Here is a 24,593-nt window from a genome sequence, read left to right on the forward strand (position 1 = left end):
GGATCCTGCCCCCGCCATACTCACCTGGCACCAGCCTCTGTGCCTCCAGTGGCCAGTCACCCCCCTTCCACCCACTGCAAGGATGCAGGGACAGTTGCCTCCTTCAGAGGTTTAAGGACCCACTCCCAAGCTCCCCAATTTACTCTGCAGAGCAGCTCCTGCCAATACAGATCACCATGTACTCCTCCCTGCCAGCCATGTCCTGCCCACTGTTGCCCTCCCTCCCACCCTGTGAGATCCTTTTAAGGATGCAATGGAGTACGAGAAGGTAAGCACTGTGATCAGAGACCTGACAAAGAGTGTCCTGCCTTCAAGAGTGTGTCTAACTTTATCCCAACCACATAGCTGGTCCAATAGAAAATATCACTCGAAGAAATCCTTGCCTCTTGCAAGGTAAGCACTGTAAAAAATAATTTAGCTTTTAAATGAGATGTCACTAAATTCCAAGAGTTATCAAGGGGTCCCTCAACTATCAAAAGATTGAGAACTACTGGTCTAGTAGACCTGGCACGGTAGACTTGGCCTGCACTAGAATGAAACCCAGGTCCACTTCACTAGGTAGGTATGCCTGCTAAAGACCTTTCTGTTGTGGATAAGAATGTCCCTGACTTGGGCTGAAAATCCTCATTCTACCCAAGAGACCCATCTAGAATCCAGGCTGTGAAATGGAGGGGGCGGAGCTCTGGATGGAGAATGCTCCCTCTTCTCTGTGTTAACAGGGTTAAGACCAAAGGCAACACCACAGGATCTCTTACCAATAGAGATAGAAGACCTTGATGCAAAACTTGACTCAGGGCTATAGTACGGGGCTGTTAGTAATGCTTAAGCCCAGTCCTGTCTTACCTTGAGACAGACTTGCAGGATCAGAAATGCAGGAATTATATATGCATGCACAATTATATTATCATGAAAGAAATCTAGAAAGAACCTCAGCTGAGCCACCCCACCCAGATGCAAAATAAGAGACACTTATTAGTCTTGACTTGGTCTATGACCCCATTTTTCATAGAAGAAAGTTAGTCTGTCCCAAGGTAAGAGGGAGAAAGACCACTAAACATGTCAAGGAGGCCACAGATTGGCATCACCTCTGGCAGAAAGGAAGGGGAGAGGGGTAGCTGGAGCCAGTAAAAAGGTCTTAAGACACAATGGAGTCTTTGGGCTCCCTAAGGTAAAAGGGGAACCTTGTACACATTCCCAGGATGGAAAGGTTCTAGGAAAGCTCAAAAAAGAAGGGGTGGATAGAAGATGAGTGCTACTTGAGGCTAAAACCAGAAAGACACATGAAACTCCAACTAAGCAAGCAGCTGAGAAAAACTGAGCAGGAAGTGTGCACCACCCTTTTATATCTGCGGCAGAGAGACACAAGGGAGAAGAAGGATTAGGGCATGCTGTAGGGATATCGTTAAGGCAGAAAGTCTCTGGGTCAAGCACAGGGCATGAGAGATGTCTATAAGAAAGAACGTGTGTGGACTTCTACGTGAAGGAGATCTTTGGGTTTCTCATGGTGGTTCCACTTAGTCCTACACAGAGTGAATTACAGTAGTCTAGTCTGAAAATGTGATCTCACCAAATAGTAAAGAAAAAACGTGAGTACAACTTGTGTTAGAGGTTGCAAACCCTGAAAAAAAACCTGAAAATGAGAAGAACAGTGCTTCATTATTAGAATATTTATATTTAATATACATATGTTACAGGCCAACAAGACGTAAAGTGCTGCTCGACTTGATACTGGCAACTGGGGATAACCTAATCAGTGACCTAGTGATCGATGGGAAGCTGAGTGACAGCGACCATGAGCTGATCACCTTCACCATAAAGCTGTAAAGCTGGCAAGTCAGTCAGCAACACGGAAGTCCTTGACTTCAGGAAAGCTGACTTCTACAAGCTCAGGAGGCTTGTCAGTGAGGCCCTAAGGCACCACGAACCCAGGGGGTGGGGAGTTCAGGATGAGTGGCTGCTCCTCAAGGGAACGATCCTCAATGCACAAGCTAATTCTATTCCATCTCGGAGGAAAGGCAGCAAAAGGGCACAGCAGCCCCCCTGGCTCTCCAGGGATCTAACAGACCTCCTGAGGCTAAAAAGAAAGGCCTACAAAGGATGGAGGACGGGATTCACCTCCAAGGAGGAATATTCTGTGCTGGTTCGGTCCTGCAGGGAGCAAACCAGGAAAGCCAAGGCTGCAACTGAACTCCAACTAGCTTCGTGTATCAAGGACAATAAAAAGTCCTTTTTCAGATATGTGGGGAGCCGGAGGAAGAGCAAGGGCAACATTGGACCTCTGCTAAACCAGAAGGGACAACTGACACCCAGGAAAAAGCCAACATATTAAATGGGTACTTTGCGTCAGTCTTTCATTAGTCCCATGGGACACCCATGCCCACTACGGAACAGGGAGGTCCGGGTGAGGGAAATCCCCTGCCCTCCATCAATGCTGACCTCATGAAGAAACACCTTAAGAGGCTGGATACCTTCAAGTCAGCTGGCCCTGACAGTCTACACCCCAGGGTACTCAAGGAGCTAGTGAGCATCATAGCCCAGACCCTGGCATGGATCTTTGAGAACTCCTGGTGCTCTGGTGTAGTGCTCGAAGACTGGAAGAAGGCTAATGTGGTGCCTATCTTCAAGAAAGGGAGGAAAGTGGATCTGGCAAACTACAGGCCCATCAGCCTGACCTGTATCCTGGGGAAAGTCTTAGAAAAGTTTATTAAAGAGGCCATCCTTAATGGACTGGCCAACACAAACATCCTGAGGGATAGCCAGCACAGGTTTGTTGCAGGTAGGTCTTGCTTGACCAATCTCATTTCCTTTTATGACCAGGTCACCTATCACCTGGACAAGGGAAAAGAGATTGACATCTTATATCTTAACTTCAAAAAAGCCTTCAGTCTGGTACCCTATGATCACCTCGTGGCGAAACTGGCCAACTGTGGCCTTGGGTCCACCATTATTCGCTGGCTGGGAAATTGGCTCCGTGGTCGGAACCAGAGGGTGGTGGTGGACAGAAGTCAATCGCCATGGTGCCCTGTGACCAGTGGGGTCCCCCAAAGCGATGTCCTTGGACCCATACTGTTCAACATCTTAATTATGTGGACATTGGAGTCAGAAGCGGACTGGCCAAGTTCGCCAATGACACCAAACTATGGGGCAAAGCATCCACACCTGAAGACAGGAGGGTGATCCAGGCTGACCTGAACAGGCTCAGCAAATGGGCGGATGAGAACCTGATGGTGTTTAACACTGAAAAATATAAGGTTCTCCACCTTGGGAGGAAAAACCTGCAGCATCCTTATAGGCTTGGCAGTGCTACGCTGGCTAGCACTATGGAAGAAAGAGACTTGGGGGTCATCATTGACCACAAGATGAACATGAGTCTTCAATGCGATGCTGCAGCCACTAAAGCGACCAAAACATTAGCTTGCATCCATACGTGCTTCTCAAGCAAATCCCAGGATGTCATTCTCCCCTTGTACTCAGCCTTGGTGAGGCTGCAGCTGGAGTACTGCGTCCAGTTTTGGGCACCACAATTCAAAAAGGATGCGGAGAAGCTTGAGAGAGTCCAGAAGAGCCACGTGCATGATCAAATGTCAGGAAAACAAACCTTACGATGACAGGCTGAGAGCTATGGGACACTTCAGCCTGAAAGCGCAGGCTCAGGGGTGATCTGATGGCCACCTGTAAGTTTATCAGGGTGACCACCAGTATCTGGGGGAACGTTTGTTCACCAGAGCGTCCCAAGGGATGACGAGGTTGAATGGTTATAAACAACTGCAAGACCATTTCAGGCTGGACATAAGGAAGAATTTCTTTACTGTCCGAGCCCCCGAGGTCTAGAATAGCCTGCCATCAGAGGTGGTTCAAGCACCTACAATGAACACTTTCAAGAGAAATTTGGATGCTTATCTTGCTGGAATCCTATGACCCCAGCTGACTTCCTGTTCCTTGGGCAGGGGGCTGGACTCGATGATCTTCCAAGGTCCCTTCCAGCCCTAGTGTCTATGAAATATAGGAAAATAAATCAAACCTCAAGTGAGCCACAAGCTCCTTCTCCTCCATTAGGAAATCCAGAAGAACTTTGCTTGCATAATTATAAGCTTTTTCTATTTGTTCCACATATGCTCGCTCTTTCAAGGTATAGATGACCTCTTTAGCCACAGGGCAGGTAACATCACGACCACATTCTCGAACAACATTTAAATATTTTCCTAAAAGCAAAAGGAAGTTGCAGTCACCATTTATTTTATCCAGTATTAATGACATCTTTGTTGCCTCTCCAAATATTTAGGCCAAAATTTTCAAGTGAAAGGGTAAAATCTTCAAAATGGCTGAATGATTTAGGAGTCTTAAGTTCTGCATCCTAAACATAAGCCCATCTTCCTACTCTTGAAGGAGTATGTCTTCGCATACTGCAATCTCCAAATAATAAAAACGCGAATAATTTCCACAGGCACTTACAACCTCCAGATTACAGACCCAAAACATAACTGCCGATTATATGAAACTGAAGTTTTCATGATTACACCTACAACTGCCTTTCATTATTGTACTGCTGCAACTCAAACATACTAAAATGGTAGCACAGTTTAATACAACCATGAAAACAAATGTTAAAGTAATGTAAAATCGCTGACCAATTGCCTTTATAGTGTTAGACAATGTACATCCTATGTCTATTTGTAAATTCAAAGTCATAGTAACATACCTGTACTAAGGATTTTGTCAGCCATTTTCTGTAGGAATGATGGAATCTGTTGCTGAACAACGGTATATCTCTGATCCCAATACTTGTCATTATAATCCTCTTGGATCTTCTCCTTCTGCAGCTCATGTTCTTCCACCATGAACTCACTAAGATTAAAGCACATATTTAGATATAAGACTACAAATAGTCTCCTTGTTTTATTTGACATTAAAGTGGTAACAATCTATCAGAAATGGGAACCCGTAAGACTTCAAGCTGACAGTTTGAAAAGCATTTCAAACAGGATCCCAATTAATCTGTAGTCATGGAAGCAGAAATGGCAGCAATGGTGAGCCTTTGTGCTCGCCTGTTTTCTTCAGCTGTAACTACAGAATTTTAGAAGGATCAACAAGGGTCACGTTCAATTCAGCTCATGGCATTAACGAAAAGGTTAGGATTTATCTTAATGTACTTTCTCACTACAAAGAAAGCATATTCATTGATCTCTAAACAACCTTGCCCCCCCTTCCCCTGCTCCCTTTCCCCCAGTTCCCCTCCACCCCCTGCTCTCCACCCCCCCCACCCCCCCCCGCTGGCTGCTTCAGGTCCGCTTGCCTCCCCACTCCACTCCCTCCCTGCCCGCCACCTGTGTGCCTCCCCCTCCCTGCCGGCTGTTCTGGGGGGCTGCCAAACTTCCCCAGCAGTGGTGCAAACTTGGGCCCGCACAGCCCGGGCCACCCAGTCAATTGCCAGCCACCCTCTCGACGGCGCATGCACAGTTGGCCAGAAGCATTATGGACAAAGACATACAGACAGACACACTAAGCCTTTTATTATATTAGAATTAATGGACTACTGCAAGTACCACTCACAGTAGGATAAAAATGTAGTATAATACACATGAAACAGGACACAGCTAGGGTGGCTTTCAGTCTGACGAGAGAGCATGAGATATCAACTGTAATGTTGTTGATTTTGCGCGATTTCTTTGAATTTAAAACAAAGGAGTCAGGGCCTACACAACAACAGAGAAACATTAATGCTCGACAGAACAAGGATTTTGGGACTTGCTCTTGGACAGATGGATACCTTGAAGGTCAGAAGATGAGCTACCTCGGTTTGACAGACAGACAAAGTTTCTACAGTGCACAGACTGTCACAGCCTGATAACTGTTCTGTAATTCTGAAGGAATCCCTGTAATTGAGTAGCACTACTACTGCTTCTTCTTAAGAACCCTGTTTTAAAATTAGACTGACTGTGGACAGAAGAATCAGATATTGTATACAATGGGATTATAAACTCCCCAAAAATCTCTAGTGTAGATGAGCTTCTAATTCACAGCCAAGCCATAAATGTTGTTTTAGTTATGGAAGCATGGAAACAACATCTTAAAAAAAAAGAACTGATGTATGACTTCTAGATTTGATATTAGGTTGTCCCCCCGCCTCGCCCCCCAAGGTTAGGAGTGAGGGGAAGCTAACAGTCTGAAACACTGTATTGTGAATATATGTAGAAGTGGTGAAGATGGGCACTGTATTTTGGTAATATCATTACTGAACTGGAGTAAAACAAAAATAGCACTATAATACACAAAAACATTATAAAAAAGCAGCAAAACTTCTTAGCCTTTCCCCATTATTTTCTGTACCTGTATGGATCATTGATGATTCCTCTATAGATCCACTTCTCCAAAATTTCAAAATAAGGCACGCTGGCTGCCTTGGTTAAATACAGACATAGCTCCTGTGCTTGGCTGTCTCCTGTGTAATTGAAAGTCCTATCATGGAGCAAACTCAGGGTGGATCCTCCCACACACTCACCCTTATCCACAGAAGTGGCTATGATTCAAAACAAAACAAAACAAAAACATTTAAGATGCAGGGCTTTTCATTTAAATCCACATATTGCTGTAATAGTAAAACTCTAGGCAGACATCACTTTTAATCACTTTAAAAGGGAAGAGAAGTTACCAAGCTTCATTTATTTCTCTATAAACTCTCACAGACTTTACAGATTAGAACTTCACATCGTAAGTGAGCTAAACTGAATAAGACAGGGTTAAAGTTACAATTTTGCTACACTTTTATTACTAATCTAACAACTACTATCTATATATGATTTTGGTACAATTCTTACATCTGACTATACCCAATGATTTGGTAATGTTGAAGTAAAGTTGTAGCCACGATGATCCGGGAAATATGCAAGAGGCCAGAAATTTTGTGGGAGATGGTCATTGTGATCCATGCAATGCAAAAATGGTAATCGAGTGTATGAGAGAAAGAAGAATTCTTGTGGGTGGTATCTTTTATTGGACCAACTGCATGGTCCGTGCGGTTGGTCCAATAAAAAGACCTCACCCACAAAAGTTCTTCCTTCTCTCATACAACCCAGTTAGTCATTTTGGTAAAGGTTATCAAGGCTTAAAATAGACAAAAGGCTTTTGAAAGAAAACTCCTGACAAAACTCACCCAAGCATCTTCCTATGGACAGGGTTAAAAAAAGTTGATTAAACAGTAGCTTTTAGGTTAGGAGTTTGGGCTCATAACTAAAGTGTTGAAAAGAATGCAACATGTCCCTCACTTTCAAAAGGAGTGCCCACTCCTACTGAGGTGGTTCTTGGCTAAGGAAGGAGACATACCAGCTGGTTACCAATACTTAAAAAAGTGAAAGGAAATTAAATGAGCTAATTAAATAAAAAAGAAAAATCACCCCCAAAGTCCCAAGTGCACACACAAGCAGTTGCAGGATCAGAATTCAAAATGTTTCTCAGGCCCATGGGAAATGTACATAGGTATATTCTCCAGATGGGTAACTGAGGAGTAACGTGCTTAAGTGACTTGCTAAAGGTTACATAAGAAGTTAGTGACAAAACCAGGCAGAGAACCCAGATCTCTGATGTGCTAGAGGCTTACCTTTTACATTAGTACATCGAGCTTCTCATCCAAATTGCATTGTATGTATACATTTAGCTAGGCCAAAAATAAAATATGGATAATGGCTATGTTTGATTAAAACAGTTGGGCAAGTGCAAATCATGATTAGCCATAAGTGTGAAAAAAAATCAAATATATTAATTTGCATGGGGAGCTAAGGATATGTGCCTGAAGGGAACAACTATACTACCAAAGCTGCCAGTATGGTGCAGCTATGCTAGCAATGGTTTTTACTTAAAAGAAAAAAAAAGGAAAAAAAAAAAAAAAGTGTACCGAACTTTGGGACAACTGTTTGGGTTATGAAGCACAGAAGGACGAATACAATACCACTGCATATTTCAGAGCAATGGGACCTGAATTTAGTATGTTAGTCGCAGCATTCTAGAAACAGGAGAATGCCAGGAATTGACTACGTTAAGACAATAATGTCTATCTGAAGTTGCAGAGCTCCCCAACCCAATATTCAGAGATTGTATGAAGAACAAATCTTTGTTCTGTCAGAAAACTTTTTATTACAGAAGTTTAAAACTCCCAAAATGAGAAGTTTGACTTAGCCTTAAAAATATATCATTACCAATGTGCCACAGAGTGATTTACATTAAAGCCAGTAACAGATTAAGTTATTAGCATGAACATAATTAAATAATTGCTGTTACTTTCTCTGCTGGAGTCTCAAAATTAGAGTTTTGGCAATTAAAATCTTCTTTAAAGCTCATACTGCACAAAAGCAGACTGTGATATGTAACATGAATATCATTTTTGGAACCACACACCAAGCACGCCAGAAGTAAACAATTAGAGGTATCAGCACTGATAAAAGCAAAATTGACACCATCAGCAATCAGCTTTTTTGGCTGATGTGGCCAATAACGTCACCAATAAATGCTGCATGCATGCGCGCAGCCTGGCAGCTTGGACAGCAGCGTCCGGCTGGTAAGTCTGTGGGGAAAAAAGGGCCAGGGGGAGATAGGGGAGGGGCACTGTGGGGTTAGATTGAGGCCCTTGTAGTGAGGGAGGGAGTGGGGCTTGGGGCTGGGGCAGGTGCTGCCCAGTTGGGGCAGGGCACAGGAAAGAGCTGCAAGCAGCTTGTCCGGAGGCACGGGGAAGGAGGGTGAGGAGAGAGGCCACTCCTGCCACTGGCATACCCCAGGGCAGGAAGGTGGGGCACATACCCCCTGGATCTGTGCGTGGGGCTGCTGCTGTGAGCTGGGGCCAGAAGCAGCACTGGGCTCTTCCTGGAGGGAGGGGGCTGGGCTGGGGCTGCACACGGAGCAGGTGGTGGGGTGCTGGGAGGGGCGGGGGGTGGGATGCTGGGAGGGCTACGGTGAATTCTGGGATGGCCACAGCCCACTACGTAACTCCCCTCCCACCCCAGCCCCGCTGCTGCTCATCCTGCATGCCCCCCCCCCCCAGGAAGAGCTCAGTGCTGCTCCCGGCTCCAGCTCACAGCTGCAGTTCGCCCTCACCCTGCACACAAATTCGGGGGGCACATGTCCCTCTGTGCTTCCCCCCGTGTGCGCCAGCAGTAGGAGCCACCCCTGCCTCCTCCCCCTCCACCACACAAGCCACTCACAGCTCCATCCCACGCCCTGCCCCACACTAGCTGGGCAGCGCCAAGCCCAGCCCCAAGCCTCACCCCCTCCCTCACTGTGGGGCCTCGATCTGCACCCCCCTGCCCCTTCCCCCGCCCCTTTTCCCCCCACAGACTTACCAGTCGGTCATTGCTCTCCAAGCTGCTGGGATGCATACTGAATTGGTATCGGCTGATGTGGCTCGTTAATAATCGGCAATCGGTATCAGCCCAAAAGATCTTTATTGGTACACCTCTAACAACAGTTAGACAGTATGGCATATTTACCAAGTGATGCAAGAATCTCCATTGTCCTCATTGTAGGCTGGATATAAAACCACAATTTCTGTAGTGACAGAAGGCCTTGTCTTTGGAGATGTTCCAGCTGGGTGATAAGGATCATGTACTCCTTGATGAGGGTTCTCATTGCTGCTGCCAAGGCATGATTTACTTGTCCATATTCAAAGGAAGATTTCTCCTCAATAAACCTGGGAGAAGCAGAATGAAATACTGTTAGCAAAGGCAGCAACTATATTTACAGGACTGAGTACAGAAACATGAAGGGAGAGCAGCAAGCTAGATGGTGCACTGTCTGCTTGAATTCAAGGCAGTTGTATGTTTCAAGGAAAAATATTAAGGCGTCACTGTAGCTCAAGTCTCCCTGGCAGTTTTTAGTATTTAAATAACCAAAGTTTTTAGTTTTCCCCTCTCCTGATGCCGTATGAAACAAAGTAAAAATACCTCTAGGCTTGTTTTTCTCTGAAACCAGTTACAAGAACCTACAGGGTTATTTACAAAAACAGTAAGTAAAAATATTCAGAGAGGTACAATTTCAAGGAAAATGTATTCCTTTAGCTTCCTTACACATTTCCCCAATCTCTAACCCAGGTAAAGGCATTTGGTAGGCTAGTAAACTGCTAATGACTCCATACCAGCTTCCAATTCTAGCTGGCAGGTTCTTACCTTAACAGTAATTAAGGTAACAACCAAGGAGGCCCCAGGAAGCAGAAGCATGCTGTACAGAAACATGCTGCTCACACCGAGCCCTTTGTTAAAAAAGGCAGCAGCTGGTAGATTCCAATTGTTGTGTGAACTAGTTGAGAATGACTCATATGCAGTAACTCCCCCCCCACCCCCAATTTTATCCCTAAATGAAGAAGTGCTAAAGTTGGAGCAAGTTTGATGCATTTGAATCACTCAGGTCCCTAGACATGTGAACAAGTTATCTAGGGCTACCATATTTCCAGTTCCAAAAAAAGAAGACACCTGTCAGGGGGATACCTCACTTCACACCCACAGCCCCCTGGCCCTCCTAGTATCCCTCACTCCCCACCTGCAGCTCCCCCATCCCTGCTGCTGCCCCCTACTCCTGACTCTCAGGCTCCTGCTCTCCCCAAGCCCTGCTAGAAGGGGCCCCCAGCAGCCCCTGTCCCAACTGGGCCGGAATGCAATGACTCCAATTCGTGCAGGTGGCAGCGGAGTGAATCCGGCCCTGGGGTGGGCAGGAGGAAAGAGGGGATGCTTGTAGAAACCCCCCACCCTCAGCTGGGGCTCCAGCGCTGTGCCAGGTGGCCTGGCCACACTCCCCACAAGCAGCATCTCCTGGCCAGCCCGGGCCCAAGAGCAAGAACACTGGCCTCTGTGCTGCTGGCCTGGCCATGGAGCTCCCTGCTGTCCTCAAAGTGCCCCCTGCCCCCTTCCCCCACTGGAGAAGCAGGTACCTGCCCACCACCCCGCCTGCCCTGGCACATTGCACCATCTAGACAGCTTCCCCCTGCACCAGCAGACACCCATCCTCCTCACACACCCATCCCCTCCCCGCCAGACAGTCCCCAAGCATTGGCTCTCTACCCCCCGCCCCAGACTTAGAAATCATAGAAAATTAGGGTTGGAAGGGATCTCAGGAGGTCATCTAGTCCAACTTGCTGCTCAAAGCAGGACCAGCCCCAGCTAGATCATCCCAGCCAAAGCTTTGTCTAGCCAGGTCTTAAAGACCTCCAAGGAAGGCGATTCCACCACCTCTCTGGGTAATGTGTCCCAGTGTTTTACTACCCTCCAAGTGAGAACATTCTTCCTAAGTTCTAAACTAAACTTCCCTTTCTGCGGCTTAAGACTGTTGCTCTTTGTTCAGTCATCTGCCATCACTAAGAACAGTCTAGCTCCATTCTCTCTTGAACCCCTGTTCAGGTAGCTGAAAGCTTCTATTAAATCGCCTCTCAGTCTCCTCTTCTTTCGACTAAATAAGCCTCAGCCTGTCCTCAAAAGTCATGTGCCCCAGCCCCTTCACTGTTTTTGTTCCCCTCTGCTAGACTCTCTCCAATTCATCCACATCCTTTTCCAGCTGCCAGGACTGCTTCCACCACCCTGCCTGGCTGTGTGCTGGCCACATGCATGTGCACCCTGCCTCCAATCACCCTCTCCCACTCCCAGCAGCGAAATAGAGCAAAATCCCAGACATTGGTTCAGATTTCAAAAAAAAAATAAATAAATAAATAAAAACGCCTAGACAGAGATTGGAGGATCCAAAACCATATATACTCAATTCCCCCAGTGACCAGACTAAAGGGAGTACTGAGTAGTTATCCACTTATCTCAATCCCTCTAGTCAGAGCTCAGAGGAACACTCAGCTAGCAAACAATTCAAACTGCAGTGCTGGCCTCATCTAAGCACTGTTCCTGTAACAAGAACCCCCTTCTTGCCTGCACCCCCCATTTTGTGCATTTCTTTATCCTTCTTAGTATTGGCAGAGATCTAGCACACTCATTGCATGGGTGTAGCAAGGCTCAGAGCAAGCCAGAAAGCTGAAGTGGCTTGCTGCAGGAGAAACCTACAAACTACATCTACATATCAATTGAGCTAAGTGTCACTAAAGAAAACAAAAGAACTAAAATATCCACTTCAAAGACTGCAAATATATCCTGGTGCTAACCTAACTCACTTACTGTCCCCAGTAGCCTTTGATCCTCACTACCTCACAGTGCATTTTTATATTTCATCTGTCTCAACTTTACCATGGCATTTTGTATTTTATATCTTAGACTTTAAAACCCTTAAGGAATGTACTGCCTGTAGAATGAAGTTATACCCTGGACCAACGTTAAAAACTGCATTGAAATTGTAAGTGTAAAGTGATAAAATATGATATATTGGACTGGTCCCCTAAGTGAATGGAGTATGTATAAGAAGTCAATAGATAACTGAATGTTAGTTACAGGCAGTCCTCGACTTACAACATTTTGAGTGACAATGTTTTGCACTTACGTTTATACATTGACACCCTATTTCAACTTTATGACATCAGTTTCAGCTTACAACGCTTAACCCGATGCCATGCCATGCCAGCGAACAAGTTTGCTGCATCACTCATCTCCCTGGAGAACATCTGTCCAAACTTCCTTGGACACTTTCTTTAAGAAAGTAGACAAGACTCCAGAAAAACCTGTAGACAAGACTCCTGAGAAAACTCCAGCCAAGAACCCTTCAAAAAGTCCAATCAAGAGCCTTACAAAAAGTCCAGCAAAGTCACCTCAAAGAAGTCCTTCCAAATCAATATGATTGCTATTTACAATATAAATACATTCATGTAGCTATATTACTCATCTATAATTGATGAGTACAAAATACTGGGTTATTTTTGGAGAAAATAGGGTATGGGACCTTGGTTCAGGAACCAATCCCATACTTATAACATAGTTTCTTATGAGAAAATTGGTTCCAAGTTACAATGTTTCAACTTGTGGTTTTCAGGAACCAATTGTGTTGTAAATTGGAGGACTGCCTGTACTGGGAAGCAGGAACAACCATCAGATGGCTACTAAGAAGCCACTTGTCAGGACATTTACACAGAAAGCTGTAATAATGCCTAAGGGTTAAAGGTAACCTTTATGAGTTGGGGAACAAGGGTAACAACCTGGTTCTCTGACTTCCCTCTTGTGCCAGATATGGGACATAAGGAAGAACCAGTTCTTAAAAAAAAAAAGTGCTGGGACTGGACAGGTTGAAAACCATTATGATTGAAACTCCTCCCCCCCCCCCCCCCCCCAGCTGGTGCTGGTATTGTTACAGCCCTAGGTGAGAGAGTTAAAAGCAAAATTCACTAGCCAAGATGCATGGGTCACTCACAAAGACATTCAAAAAGCAAGGATCTGTGATATAGAGAGAGGAAAAGGAAAAAGATCTAGGGAAGTGGGGAAACAGGCTGTGAGGCAGCTGTTACAGAGAAAGATGTGGAAAGTGTTTAGAAAGAGAGAAAAGAATAAGAGATTAATAGAGTTTGAATGTTAGAGCAGGTAAGAGGAAAGAATGAGAATAAAATTTTAGGAATTAGTACTGTAGAGCAGGGAGTAATAAAAGTAGAGCCTAAGAAGTGGGCTGTAGTGCAGAGATTGTTGAGAAACAGTTGTGTGTTTGTGTTTGCTGTGCCTGTGTTGCAAGACAGAGACTGCTAGAAGTGTAAAAGTGTACACTCTCATTCGTAATGAGAGGGAGATGTATCCAGAAATAGCGTGGTTATAGTATAAGTATCCTAGAAAGAAAGGTGTTAGCAGATGTTAAGGTTTTGCTGTGATTGAGTGAATGATTAGGGTTAACCCAGACAATTGAATGAAGGCATTTCATAAAGTTTGGGCAGAGAAAGAGGTTAAAATGTAACAAGATACAAGCATGTGTCTTAATTGAGGGACCAAACCCTCCCCCACCAATGCAGTATAAATATTCACTGGAAACTGAAATAGGATTATAGCTCATAGTAAGAAGTTTGTTAAGTCAGGAAATGATAGTACAAATGCTTAGTGTGTATGACTCCCTGATTTGAAATTTGGTCTGCTCTGAAAGGCAAAAGTACCCTGCAATTATAGTAGCTCCCCTATAGCAGGAGGGGTAAAATGGTTTTCAGTATTAAATTTGGCTAATGCAGGTTTTATTTTTGTTTGTTTTGTTTTCTATCTCCTTGATATAAAAGTGCTGGTATAATTTTAAATGTATATTCAAGGAACAACAGTATTGTTTTACCCCAAGTATCCTAAAGATTTCATAATGCCCAGCAAAAAGAACAGGGCAAAAGCTTTCTAAGTAAAAATTCTTAGGGAGAAGTTGTCCCTCTAAAGCAGGGGTGGGCAAAATACGGCCCAAAGCCATTCTATCCGGCCTGCAGGGCCCCTAAAAAATGTAGAAAATTAATATTTCTCTGCCCTTGGTTCATGTCAAAAATGACAGGAACCATGGACAGTAGGACCCAGGGGAAGCACAGTGGGCTCCAACAATGAGGCCCGCCCGGCCCGGCCCTGCCCCCCCTTGCCGGTTTCTGGCCTAGGAGCATGCATGCCCCATGCTGGAACTGCAGGTAAGTGGGGGGGAGAAGGGCGGGAGGGACCCCAGGCAGGGAAGGAACAAGGGGGGGTGGGGGGGGAGGGCCCCGTCCCTGTCGCATGGCTGGCGCCCCTTGCTGCAGCTGCTTGCAGCCCACATGGGGCTGCCTGCGCCTGCTCCGGACAGCCTCGCAGGCTGCAAGCAGCTGCAGCAGGGAGTGCTGGCCATGGGGCGGGGGGGGGGCGCTCCCCCCTCCCCCCCACTCAGCTTTTCCCTAGGCTCCTTCACTGCACAGAGAAAAGCAGCCCCTCGCCCACCCCATGGTCGGCACTCCCTGCTGCAGGGGCCCGCAGCCCAAAGAAGGGCTATCCGGAGCAGGCACGGGCAGCCCCAGGCCAGCTGCAAGCAGCTGCAGCATGGGGCACCAGGCATGAGGTGGGCAAGGGGCTGCTTCCCCACTCCCCTCCCACGCTCAGCACTACCTTGTAGCCCGGCCCCACTGACAGGCTGTCAGTGGGGGCAGGTTACAAGCTGGCGCCCAGCGGCCCCTCGCTCAGTGTGGCCGGTGCCTCGCGCTGCAGCCTTTTGCAGCCCACATGAGGCTGCCTGTGCCTGCTCCGGACAGCCCCACATGGGCTGTGAGCGGCTGCAGCAGGGAGCACAAGCCATGGAGTGGGCGAGGCGGCGCTTTTCCCCACACTCAGCGCCAGCTACTTCCCTTCTGGCAAGAAGGGGATCAGGGCTGTGCAATGCCCCCCACCTGTACCACAGGGCTGGGGGGCACTGGGTGTGAGTGGGTGGGGAGGCAGTGGGAGCACGGGGCCTGCACCGGTGCCCTGGGGCCAGTGCTGGCGAGGCCCAAAGCAGGGCAGCAGGGATATAGGGTCCCAGCCGGCAGGGGCTCTATGGAGCCAGACCAGCTCCCCCCTCTCCCTACTGGCCAACCCGGCTCCACAGACTCCTGCCAGCCTGTGCTCTGCTCTGGGCCCCACTGATGCTGGCCCTGGGACATTGGTCCCAAGACATTAGTCCCAAGATGGTGACCAGGGGGCGGGGCACCTGTCAAGGGGTGGGGCTACCCATGTGGCCACCCATGTGGCCCTCCACAGCCTGCCAAAACTGGGTAAGCAGCCCTCCGCCCGAAATAACTGCCCGCCCCTGTGCTAAAGGAAAAACTCATCTTTAAAATGACAACTTGGCTTAATTGTAACAAGGGTATTGGCATCCCTCAATCTCACATTTACAGCCACAAGGGGGCTCCACTGAGAAAATGTTGGAAGCCCCCTTGTTAAATAAATCACCTGACCCTCAAGAAATAGGGTAAACGGTCTTCTCTAGCCTGCCGGCCACCCTTCTTGACTAGCAAGCAGGAACAGCTTTGGGCCGTTGGAAAATACGCATCGGACGGGCTCAGCAGTACCCATCCCGATGTTAAGGCAGGAAAAGGCAAGAAAAGTCCTCAGCTTACAATGGCCACTCTTCCTGTAGGTAACTGCTCCACCTTTTCTGGATAGAAGAGGAGCACCCCAAGAACTGCAATAATGTGTGTGTTGTGACTGCACATGTCAGTATTGTAAATATAAATAATATTACACTGCAAGGAGTCTTCTTTGGCAGGTTTGTGTGCATTTGGTTTTGGGACATGGCTAAGGCTGTTCCCCCACTCCCCACCCTCCACTTTGGGCCAGGGCCTGCAACAGTGGTTGCAGTAGCGGTGGTCACAGTGGGGCGCAGCCACTGGTCACCCACCCTCCCCTTCCACTGGTCACCTGCCCTCCCTTCCCTCTTCCCTGATGCCTCCCCCTCCCCACCAGCTGTTATTTGGGGGGTGGGGGGGCAGGGTGCTCCGGCCCCTGGCTCCAAGGAGCGGGGCGGGAAGAGCAGGGGGCGGCATGAGGCCAGCAGCACCGGCGTCGCCCCCCAGTTCTGGCCCCAGTCCCCGCTGTTATGGTACTCCACTCTGTGGGGTAGGGTGAAGCTAGCACTGCGCAGCCAGTACCCTGCACCCCCGCTGCCTCCAAAGAACTGGGGGGGGGGTTGGGGGGAGGGGGTCACAAAACCACCGCCTCTGGGCAGGGAACAGCAGGGAACTGGCCTTGCCTCCCTCCCCACTCCAGCCCCTCAGTCCCTGCTGTCATGGTACTCTGCCATGTGTCCAATTGGCTGCTGAGGCAACCAATCAGAGTGGGAATAAAGCATTATAGACAGACAAAGGCTTTTATAATATTAGATTAATTCTAATGGGTTTTTAAAGGTGGATTTTTCCACAGTCAGGTGGGTGGAAAACTGGCTTAGGGGATGTACCCAGAGCGTGGTGGTGGATGGGTCGGTTTCTACCTGGAGAGATGTGGACAGTGGCGTCACCCATGGCTCTGTCCTTGGACCAGTATTGTTCAATATCTTCATCAGTGATTTGGATGAGGGTGTAGAAAGCACTCTGTCCAGATTCACAGACAACACCAAACTATGGGGTACAGTAAAAACGCTAGAGGGTAGGGAGTGAATTTAGATGGATTTAGATAGACTGGGGAAGTGGGCGGATCAGAATAGGATGCAATTTAACAAAGATACATGCAAAGTGCTGCACCTGGGGAGAAAGAATCACTAATACACCTATACACTGGGAAATACCATTCTAAGTAGCACAGCAGCAGAAAGGGATCTCGGAGTCATAGTCTACGCAAAAATGAATGAGTCGCTAATGTGACAAGGTAATAAGTAAGGCTAACCGCACTCTGTCTTGCATTAGTAGATGCATCATGAGGTCTAGGGAGGTGATAGTTCCCTTCTATGCGGCATTAGTGACGCCACAGCTGGAGTACTGTGTCCAGTTTTTGGGCACTGCATTTCAAGAGGGATGTGAATAACTTGGAAAGGGTTCAGAGGAGGGCTTCTCGTATGGTTGAGGGCCTGCAGGTAAGATCCTACGAAGACAGATTGAGGGACCTGAATCTCTTCAGCCTCCGCAAGAGAAGGTTGAGAGGTGATCTCGTAGCTGTCTACAAACTCATGGGGGGGGGGGGGGGGTGTCAGCAGGGAATAGGGAATACTCTGTTTACCAGGGTGTCCCTCAGGATTACTAGAAAACACTGGCCATAAAATGAAGGAGAGTAGATTTAGATTGGACATCAGGAAGAAATTCTTTATGGTGAGGGTTGCCAAAATATGAAATGGGCTTCCAAGGGAGGTGGTGCTTTCCCCTGCCTTGGAGGTGTTCAAAAAGAGATTAGACAAGCACCTGGCTGGGGTTACTTGACCCCAGCACTTTTTCCTGCCCAGAGCAGGGGATTGGACTCAATCTAATAGGCCCTTTCTGACCCTAGATCTATAATGGGTTTCAACTTGGGCAGTTTCTAAACTATGCAGCAGTCTCAAAAAAAAAATAACAGCTGCACATCATAAATGCAGATTTTGTCACTCCAAGCTGTGCATCAGACCCTCACAGGCAGATAGATTTATCCTGTTACAGGAAAAACAAATGAGAATCTGGTACCTGGTCACAGTGGAGTAACTTGCAGCTACAGGAAGAATCCTGGTCACCAGTTCTTTTATTGACATGTCCAAATTGGGGTCCACTAAGAAAGCTCGATTCTGTCTGCCTATAAGAGGCTGTGCTGTGATATGTCTTCCATCCACACCAATCAAAACATAGAGCAAGTCCTCCACAATCATGGACTCTTGAGAAGCTAATGGTAAAGTGCCTGTTTGATAACAGAAGACAAAAATTAAAATATATGAACACATTACAGAGCTATTCTGTGACACTCCATTCATTTGGTGGATGGGCTTCTTGCCCGCCTGCTTTTAGTGCATATATATTGACACACATAAAATGAAGACATAAGGACTCACCTGACATCCAAGGCCAGAAGAGAAGAACAAGTTAACATTTGTTTTGCTTCTCTGACCTTCCCATCTGGATCATAGATACTAATTTAACTGCACTTGGCCTGGAAAGGTCCAGTTCTTGTCATATTTTTCCCATAGGGTTGAAATATTTCAAGTACAGAAGAAAAAACACCAAGTGCCACAAAAACCCTCTAATGTAACAAACCAAACTGGATACTGCAGATTCCAAATCAGAGGGTATTAGAGCAATGCAGTGTGAAGCACCCATACATCAATTCTGGAGAAGTAGACAGAAATCACCCAAGAGAGACCAATGCCAAACAATTAAATTTAGAATCCTTTTTGGTTCTTTATCAGATGATTTTAAAAAATTGACAGTCCCTATTCTTGGAAGTTGGGGCTCAGCCTCACCTATGCCAGTTTCAACCTCCATCTCCAGGTGGACCACAGAGGTCACAAGAGTACAAGATTCAGATCTTTTCTTTTGAAAAAGCAAAGACACTGTGAGGAATGTCCAGCAGTATGGCATTAAAAAAATCTGGGTTTTCTTTGGACTGTAATTTAACTGGAAGGCCAAGTTACTCCAGCAAGCAGAAATGAAATGAAGACACCGATCTGGGTCAGAGCTAAACAAGGTAGATCTCTGCTACAAGCTCCTGTTAAGCCAAGTCTTTGCGCGAGTTTTTGACACAAAGTAGGACCATCCAAACATACCATCTTGGGACAGTCTCTTAGACTGATGTAACCAAACCTTTCTGCAAAAGCAGATTCTCAAAGTCTTTTGAGAATTTACCTTGAACACTGCACAAATCACAACCACTAAGACATAAAATGCAAAGCATTACACAGGGCAAGAGCAACATTTCAACCCTGTTTTTTGGGAGAGGGGGGTAAGGGTCAGGAGAACAAATAAATGACATTTCAACAAATCCACAGAAAACACACACACAATCCACTGCTAATCACAACTAGCTCTGAAGATTTAACACAGACGTAAGTAGAGGCTGGCTCCCTTACTGCTATGGGTGCAATGACAGTACTCCAAATGCTCTGGCTGCATAGATTGGCATGACCTTCCTATAGCAAGGTTATAAGGAAACAATAGCAATAAGGGGAAAAAGCTGAAGAAATAAAAGATTTTTTCCCTGATTTGAAAAATGCACCTCCTGTACACAACCTCAGCCCTTCTACTAATAAATGCCTATTACACTTGTGTTGCAGAATACATAACTCAAACAATATTACCTCCTTTCAACACATTTCTCAATGGTTTGAATTACCTTATGAATGGATACTAGAATACATTTAATAATTTTTCAACAAACTCACTGTATTATCATACCAAACCATCTGTAGTATCCAATTAAGTTTTAGGGCTCGATTCACTGATAAATACAAATAAACAAAGGTTTAGAGCTTGTCTCTGACTCAGTTTCTTCCATTACTGAGTTACTTAGAACTCAGATATTTCCCAATCAAGAATATGCAGTAAAATTTTAAGATCGTAGAACAAATGTATTGTAAAAATACTCAAAACAATTTTGCCCATGTGGCACATACCTATAGGCAATGTTGTGTCAGTGCCTAAACTTGAGCCAATTAAGAAATCCCCAATGAGTGCAGGTCGCTCATATACCCAGGCTGGAAATACTGGAATAGGCTGTCCAGAATTCTTCTTGTTTTGCTTGTCTCGGAGAATCTTTCGTGTAAGCTCGAGAGGCTGCCGGCAAGGAAACAGAAATTTCTTTAAAGGCTCAAAATACTTTTTATGCCTTAGCACAGGGGTAGACAAAATGCAGCCCGCGGGCTGGATGTGGCCCACTAGGCCATTCTATCCAGCCCTATAGGATCTCCCCAAAATTTAGAAAATAAATATTAATCTGCCCTTGGCTACCTGTCATGCAGCCCTCAACGGCTTGCCAAAACTCAGTAAGCAGCCCTCCATCTGAAATAATTGCCCGTCCCTGCTTTAGCGTTTCAAGCCAGGCATCAAATACAATTCTCAAACTAAGCAATCCAAGGAAAAGGCTTGGAAAATTGACTTTCCAGAAATATCATGTAGGACTGCTACTGCTTTTATTGTTGGTGACTGGACTGTAGGGCTGTTTTTAGAATTGTAGAAGCGTATTATTTTCACTGAGTAAAAAACCAATAGCCTGATTTTTCTCTCACACCTGTCAGTTCTATGGCTCAGTTAAGAGAACAGACAGAAAGGCAGGTTGCCTTTCACAACTAAGTGAGATCAGCTAATACCACTTAAGATATTGTTGACCTTTGCCATTTCAGGTAGGTTTGGCCAGCGTTCCAAACAAGCTGATTATTTAAAATGTTATTTTTCACTAGTTACAAATTCATAAGAGTTGAGAACTGCAACATGATCCATAAAGAAACCACACCTTCTAAATTGTGAAAAGAATAATTTGTTAATTTACAAATATTCAACATCTGAACTGCACACTGTAGGTAATTCATGGCATTTTCTATTCAAATGAATTGCTCCCCTAAGACTGGTAAACATGTGGCACCATTCAACAGTGCGCAATCCCAGAAACCCGTAGCATATGCACTGGCTTATTGTCCACTAACAACTCCAATAAGAATGCACATTGTGACTTTTGCCTTCCCTATAGTTCAAGGACACCAGGAAAGGAGTTGCACTACATATTAAGTGTTGAGTAGGTTGAGGGCACAGTATGAGCTCTTGATTCTGGATTTCTGTATTCCTGGGGCTTGCTGACGTGCCTTTACATGTGGGAACAGATTTGAAAATTAACCCAAATAAAATGAGGATACAACCTGATAGTGAAACGAAGTGCATTAAACCCTTGTGTGGACACTTAGGCTGCTTGCAGACATGGAAACAAGAAGAAAACTGGTACTTTCCTTTAAACTTGGCATGCTCCTGCACTGAGCCCAGTGCATACCCAGAGGAGGCAGCACATTAGTTGCATTCAGCTTTCCCAACAGCTGTATAGAGCAGGAGCTTTAGTGGGGCTTTTTAGACACGTTTATCTAATAGCTGATTGAATCAGCTTTAGCTAAAAGCACCAAAATGCCCCACTGAAGCGCTCAATCTCTACAAAGACTGCAGAGCTGGGTTGAAATAATGTACTGCTGCTTCCAGTAGAGTGCATTTTCCCCCCAATGTTGGTCAATGCCCTTTCATTCAGAATTAGATTTGGCTTCATTTGGTTTAGCTTAATTCAAATTTGGAAGGATCCAACTTATTTCACTTTGGTAATGAATTAAACAAAACTGAATTAAGTTTACTTGAATTCCAAATGGAAGTGTTCGCACAGGGATTTAATGTAGTACACAGTAGCACAGCTTAAAGTAAATTTAGATTAACCACCCTTCTTGGAAGATATGCTGCAAGATAGTAAAAGGCAAGGGATGAAAGCCCCACAGTACATAAATGCGAGGGTAGTCTCGTGTCCTTAGCCCATGAAAAGGAAAATACCTGCTGTACACTAGAGTTGGTGGCCATACTGCCAAGCTGTCTGCGTAACTCTTCAAGCTCCTGCATAGAGATCTTGGAAGTGGTTGCTGGAATGATAAAGCTGCTGCTGCTACCAGCAGCAGCATTTGCTGCAAGATCTGCCCGCTCCTTAGCATTCTGCTGCAAATACTGGAGTGTCTGTAAGCACATAACAGCTGAAAGAACATATCTGAAAGTAGGGTCAACTGCCTAAATCTTTTCACCTGATGTTGTTACAAATAACCCCTTAAAAGGGCAACAGATTTCCAGTGGGGGTGGGGAGTGAATTATTTTCCTGTGAGTTTACTTTGTGTCTGACAGCATTTTCTTCAGAGTATTGTTACTCTGATAAAGTGACTAGGGAATAAGGCAGAAAGGGGGGCAGCACTTGTGAATTTTTCAAACAGGAATAATGAAAAACCTTTTAAAAATGAGACTGTAAGACCACAATTGTCAGATAACTGAAAATGCAGAACATATGTTAACTCATTTTAAAAAACCTAAATGTATATGGTGTCCAGTGAAAAGCTGTATCCATCATGAATTCCAGCAGCATGGAACTTGTAATGTGCAAATAACTGCTTCAAGGGCAATATTTAAACAAGAATAATAAAGACTTGCAATACAAATTGCTCAATGCAGAGATACGCAAGTGTTTAGTTTTTATGCTTAATTTTCTCTTCACAAAAAACCCTACACTCAAGTGCTTAAGCACTTCAGAGTGATTTAAAAATAGTTAAAACTTCCTTATTGTTTCAATTTTACAATCATTCAAAGAGACACATTAATACCTTCTTAGAGCGTAAATGGAATGTTTTTTCACCTTAAGTCAAAATGTCTTGAATAGTTTATTCTAAAAAATAAAGAGAAATTCCCCAGAAGTTATGAGTAAGTGAAGATGATGGGGGAAAATGCCTGCCCCCACAATCTTAACTAGCACATATATTACCAAGGCATAATACAGAGTACAAGTGTGTTGGTTCAGACATTTTTTTCTGAACAGTGTTGTAAGAGGATGCTCTATCAGTACAGATACTGCTGCTATGACCAAGTACTCTAGATCAAGCCCATGGTAACGTGGAAATAAACAATACCTCTTTGTCTTCTGTGAGTTTTGATAGGAGATACACCAAAGAATCTAGATTTCTTGTATTTTTGGATTTCAGCTCATCATATTTCTTTAAAAAGTCTTCAGGAGTTCGAGAAAATTCTGCTATCTTAACCTGTAAATCACCACATTTTAATAATACAAATTTAAGCATTAACTCCTATGATTTTAGAGGGGGGAAAGTTTCACATCAACACTTTATAACAGAAAAAAAAAAAAAATACCAGATCTCAACCAGGGTATCTGTAAATAGCTCAATTCTTGGGGAGTGAACTTTGCAAAGACCATTCAAACTCAGTCTACAGAAAAACCAGCATGCAATCATAACACCACATCAAAACTCAGATGTACAAGTAGCCAAAAAATGCCAAGAACTGGCATATACCTTCTAAAAGGCATTGTGGCTAAGTTAATGACACTTAGGATGACATGAGAGATTTGGGTTCCATTCCAGGTTCTCTCAGTGGAGGAATGACAGGATTATGAAAACTTCTTCAAGAGCATAACTGTGAAATGCAGAGATCAATTACTGCTCAGATGTGAGAACTTAGATTGCTGGCTTTCCTTTAGGCCAAAAGGTATTTTGTTCTTTCTTTCTCTTACACAAGTATGAGCAGGATCTATTTGACTATAAAGTATGAAATACTTTTTTCCTTCATGCATGCTACTAAGATTTTATCTCTTTCCATCCTTCTCTGAAGCATCAGATATTAGCCACAGCTAAGGCTGTGGATTTTAGGATCACAGGGTTTCATAGTTGGTAGGGTCGGAAGGGACCTGATCAGATCATCAAGTCCAACCCCCTGCCATGGCAGGAAAGAGTACTGGGGTCAAACGACCCTGGCAAGGTAATTATCTAGCCTCCTTTCGAAGACCCCCAGGGTAGGAGCGAGCACTACTTCCCTCGGAAGCTAGTTCCAGATCCTAGCCGCCCTGACTGTGAAGTAGTGCTTTCTGATGTCTAGCCTGAATCTACTCTCAGTCAATTTATGGTCGTTATTCCTAGTTACTCCTGGTAGTGCTCGGGGGGAATAGGGTCTCTCCCATTCCCTGCTGGTCCCCCTTGGTAAGTTTATAGATGGCCACCAAATCCCCTCTCAGTTCAGGTCCCGTAGCTCCTCCTTGTAGGGTCTGCCCTGCTGCCCCCTGATCATGCGAGTAGCCCTCCTTTGGACCCTCTTGATGCCGTTCACATCCCTCCTGAAATGCGGCACCCAGAACTGGACGCAGTACTCCAACTGCTGCCTGACCAATGTCGCACAAAGGGGGAGGATCACCTCCTTGGACCTGCTCGTGATACATCTGTGGAGGGACCTCATGAGATCATTTAATTCAGCCCCTTGCTCAAAGTAGGTATACCCCTAAATAAACCATCCCAAGCAAGTGTCTGTCTAAATTGCTCCTGAAAATGTCCAAGAATGGAGATTCCACAACTTCTCTAAGTAGCCTGTTTCAATGCTTGACCAACCTCAGAATCAGAGAGCTATTCCTATAATCTCCAACCTAAATTTCCCCTTTGAATCTTGAGGCCATTGTTCCTAATCCTGTCCCCTATGGCCACAGAAAAAAAAAAAAGCCTAATTCCATCTCTCTCTAACTTCCCTTCAAGTATTTGACAGTTGTTACCAAATCCCTCCCTCCCTCTTCCCTTCTCCAGACTAAATA

The 24,593-nt window shown here is 45.3% G+C and overlaps 1 protein-coding gene across 1 annotated transcript in view; it reads right to left on the minus strand.

Moving 5' to 3' along the window:
• TUBGCP2 (tubulin gamma complex component 2) overlaps nucleotides 1–24,593 on the minus strand; it is a 52,493-nt gene that overhangs the window by 18,604 nt on the left and 9,296 nt on the right. The window contains exons 3-10 of the mRNA XM_006258443.4: nucleotides 22,915–23,043; nucleotides 21,803–21,979; nucleotides 19,903–20,062; nucleotides 17,987–18,194; nucleotides 9,474–9,673; nucleotides 6,328–6,517; nucleotides 4,700–4,845; nucleotides 4,022–4,202 (exon numbers count right to left, since the gene is read on the minus strand). Of these exons, the coding sequence (XP_006258505.2) occupies nucleotides 4,022–4,202; nucleotides 4,700–4,845; nucleotides 6,328–6,517; nucleotides 9,474–9,673; nucleotides 17,987–18,194; nucleotides 19,903–20,062; nucleotides 21,803–21,979; nucleotides 22,915–23,043 (1,391 nt within the window). The remainder of the gene's footprint in view (nucleotides 1–4,021; nucleotides 4,203–4,699; nucleotides 4,846–6,327; nucleotides 6,518–9,473; nucleotides 9,674–17,986; nucleotides 18,195–19,902; nucleotides 20,063–21,802; nucleotides 21,980–22,914; nucleotides 23,044–24,593) is intronic.

Source organism: Alligator mississippiensis, chromosome 6 (assembly GCF_030867095.1).
Source record: "Alligator mississippiensis isolate rAllMis1 chromosome 6, rAllMis1, whole genome shotgun sequence".
NCBI lineage: Eukaryota > Metazoa > Chordata > Crocodylia > Alligatoridae > Alligator > Alligator mississippiensis.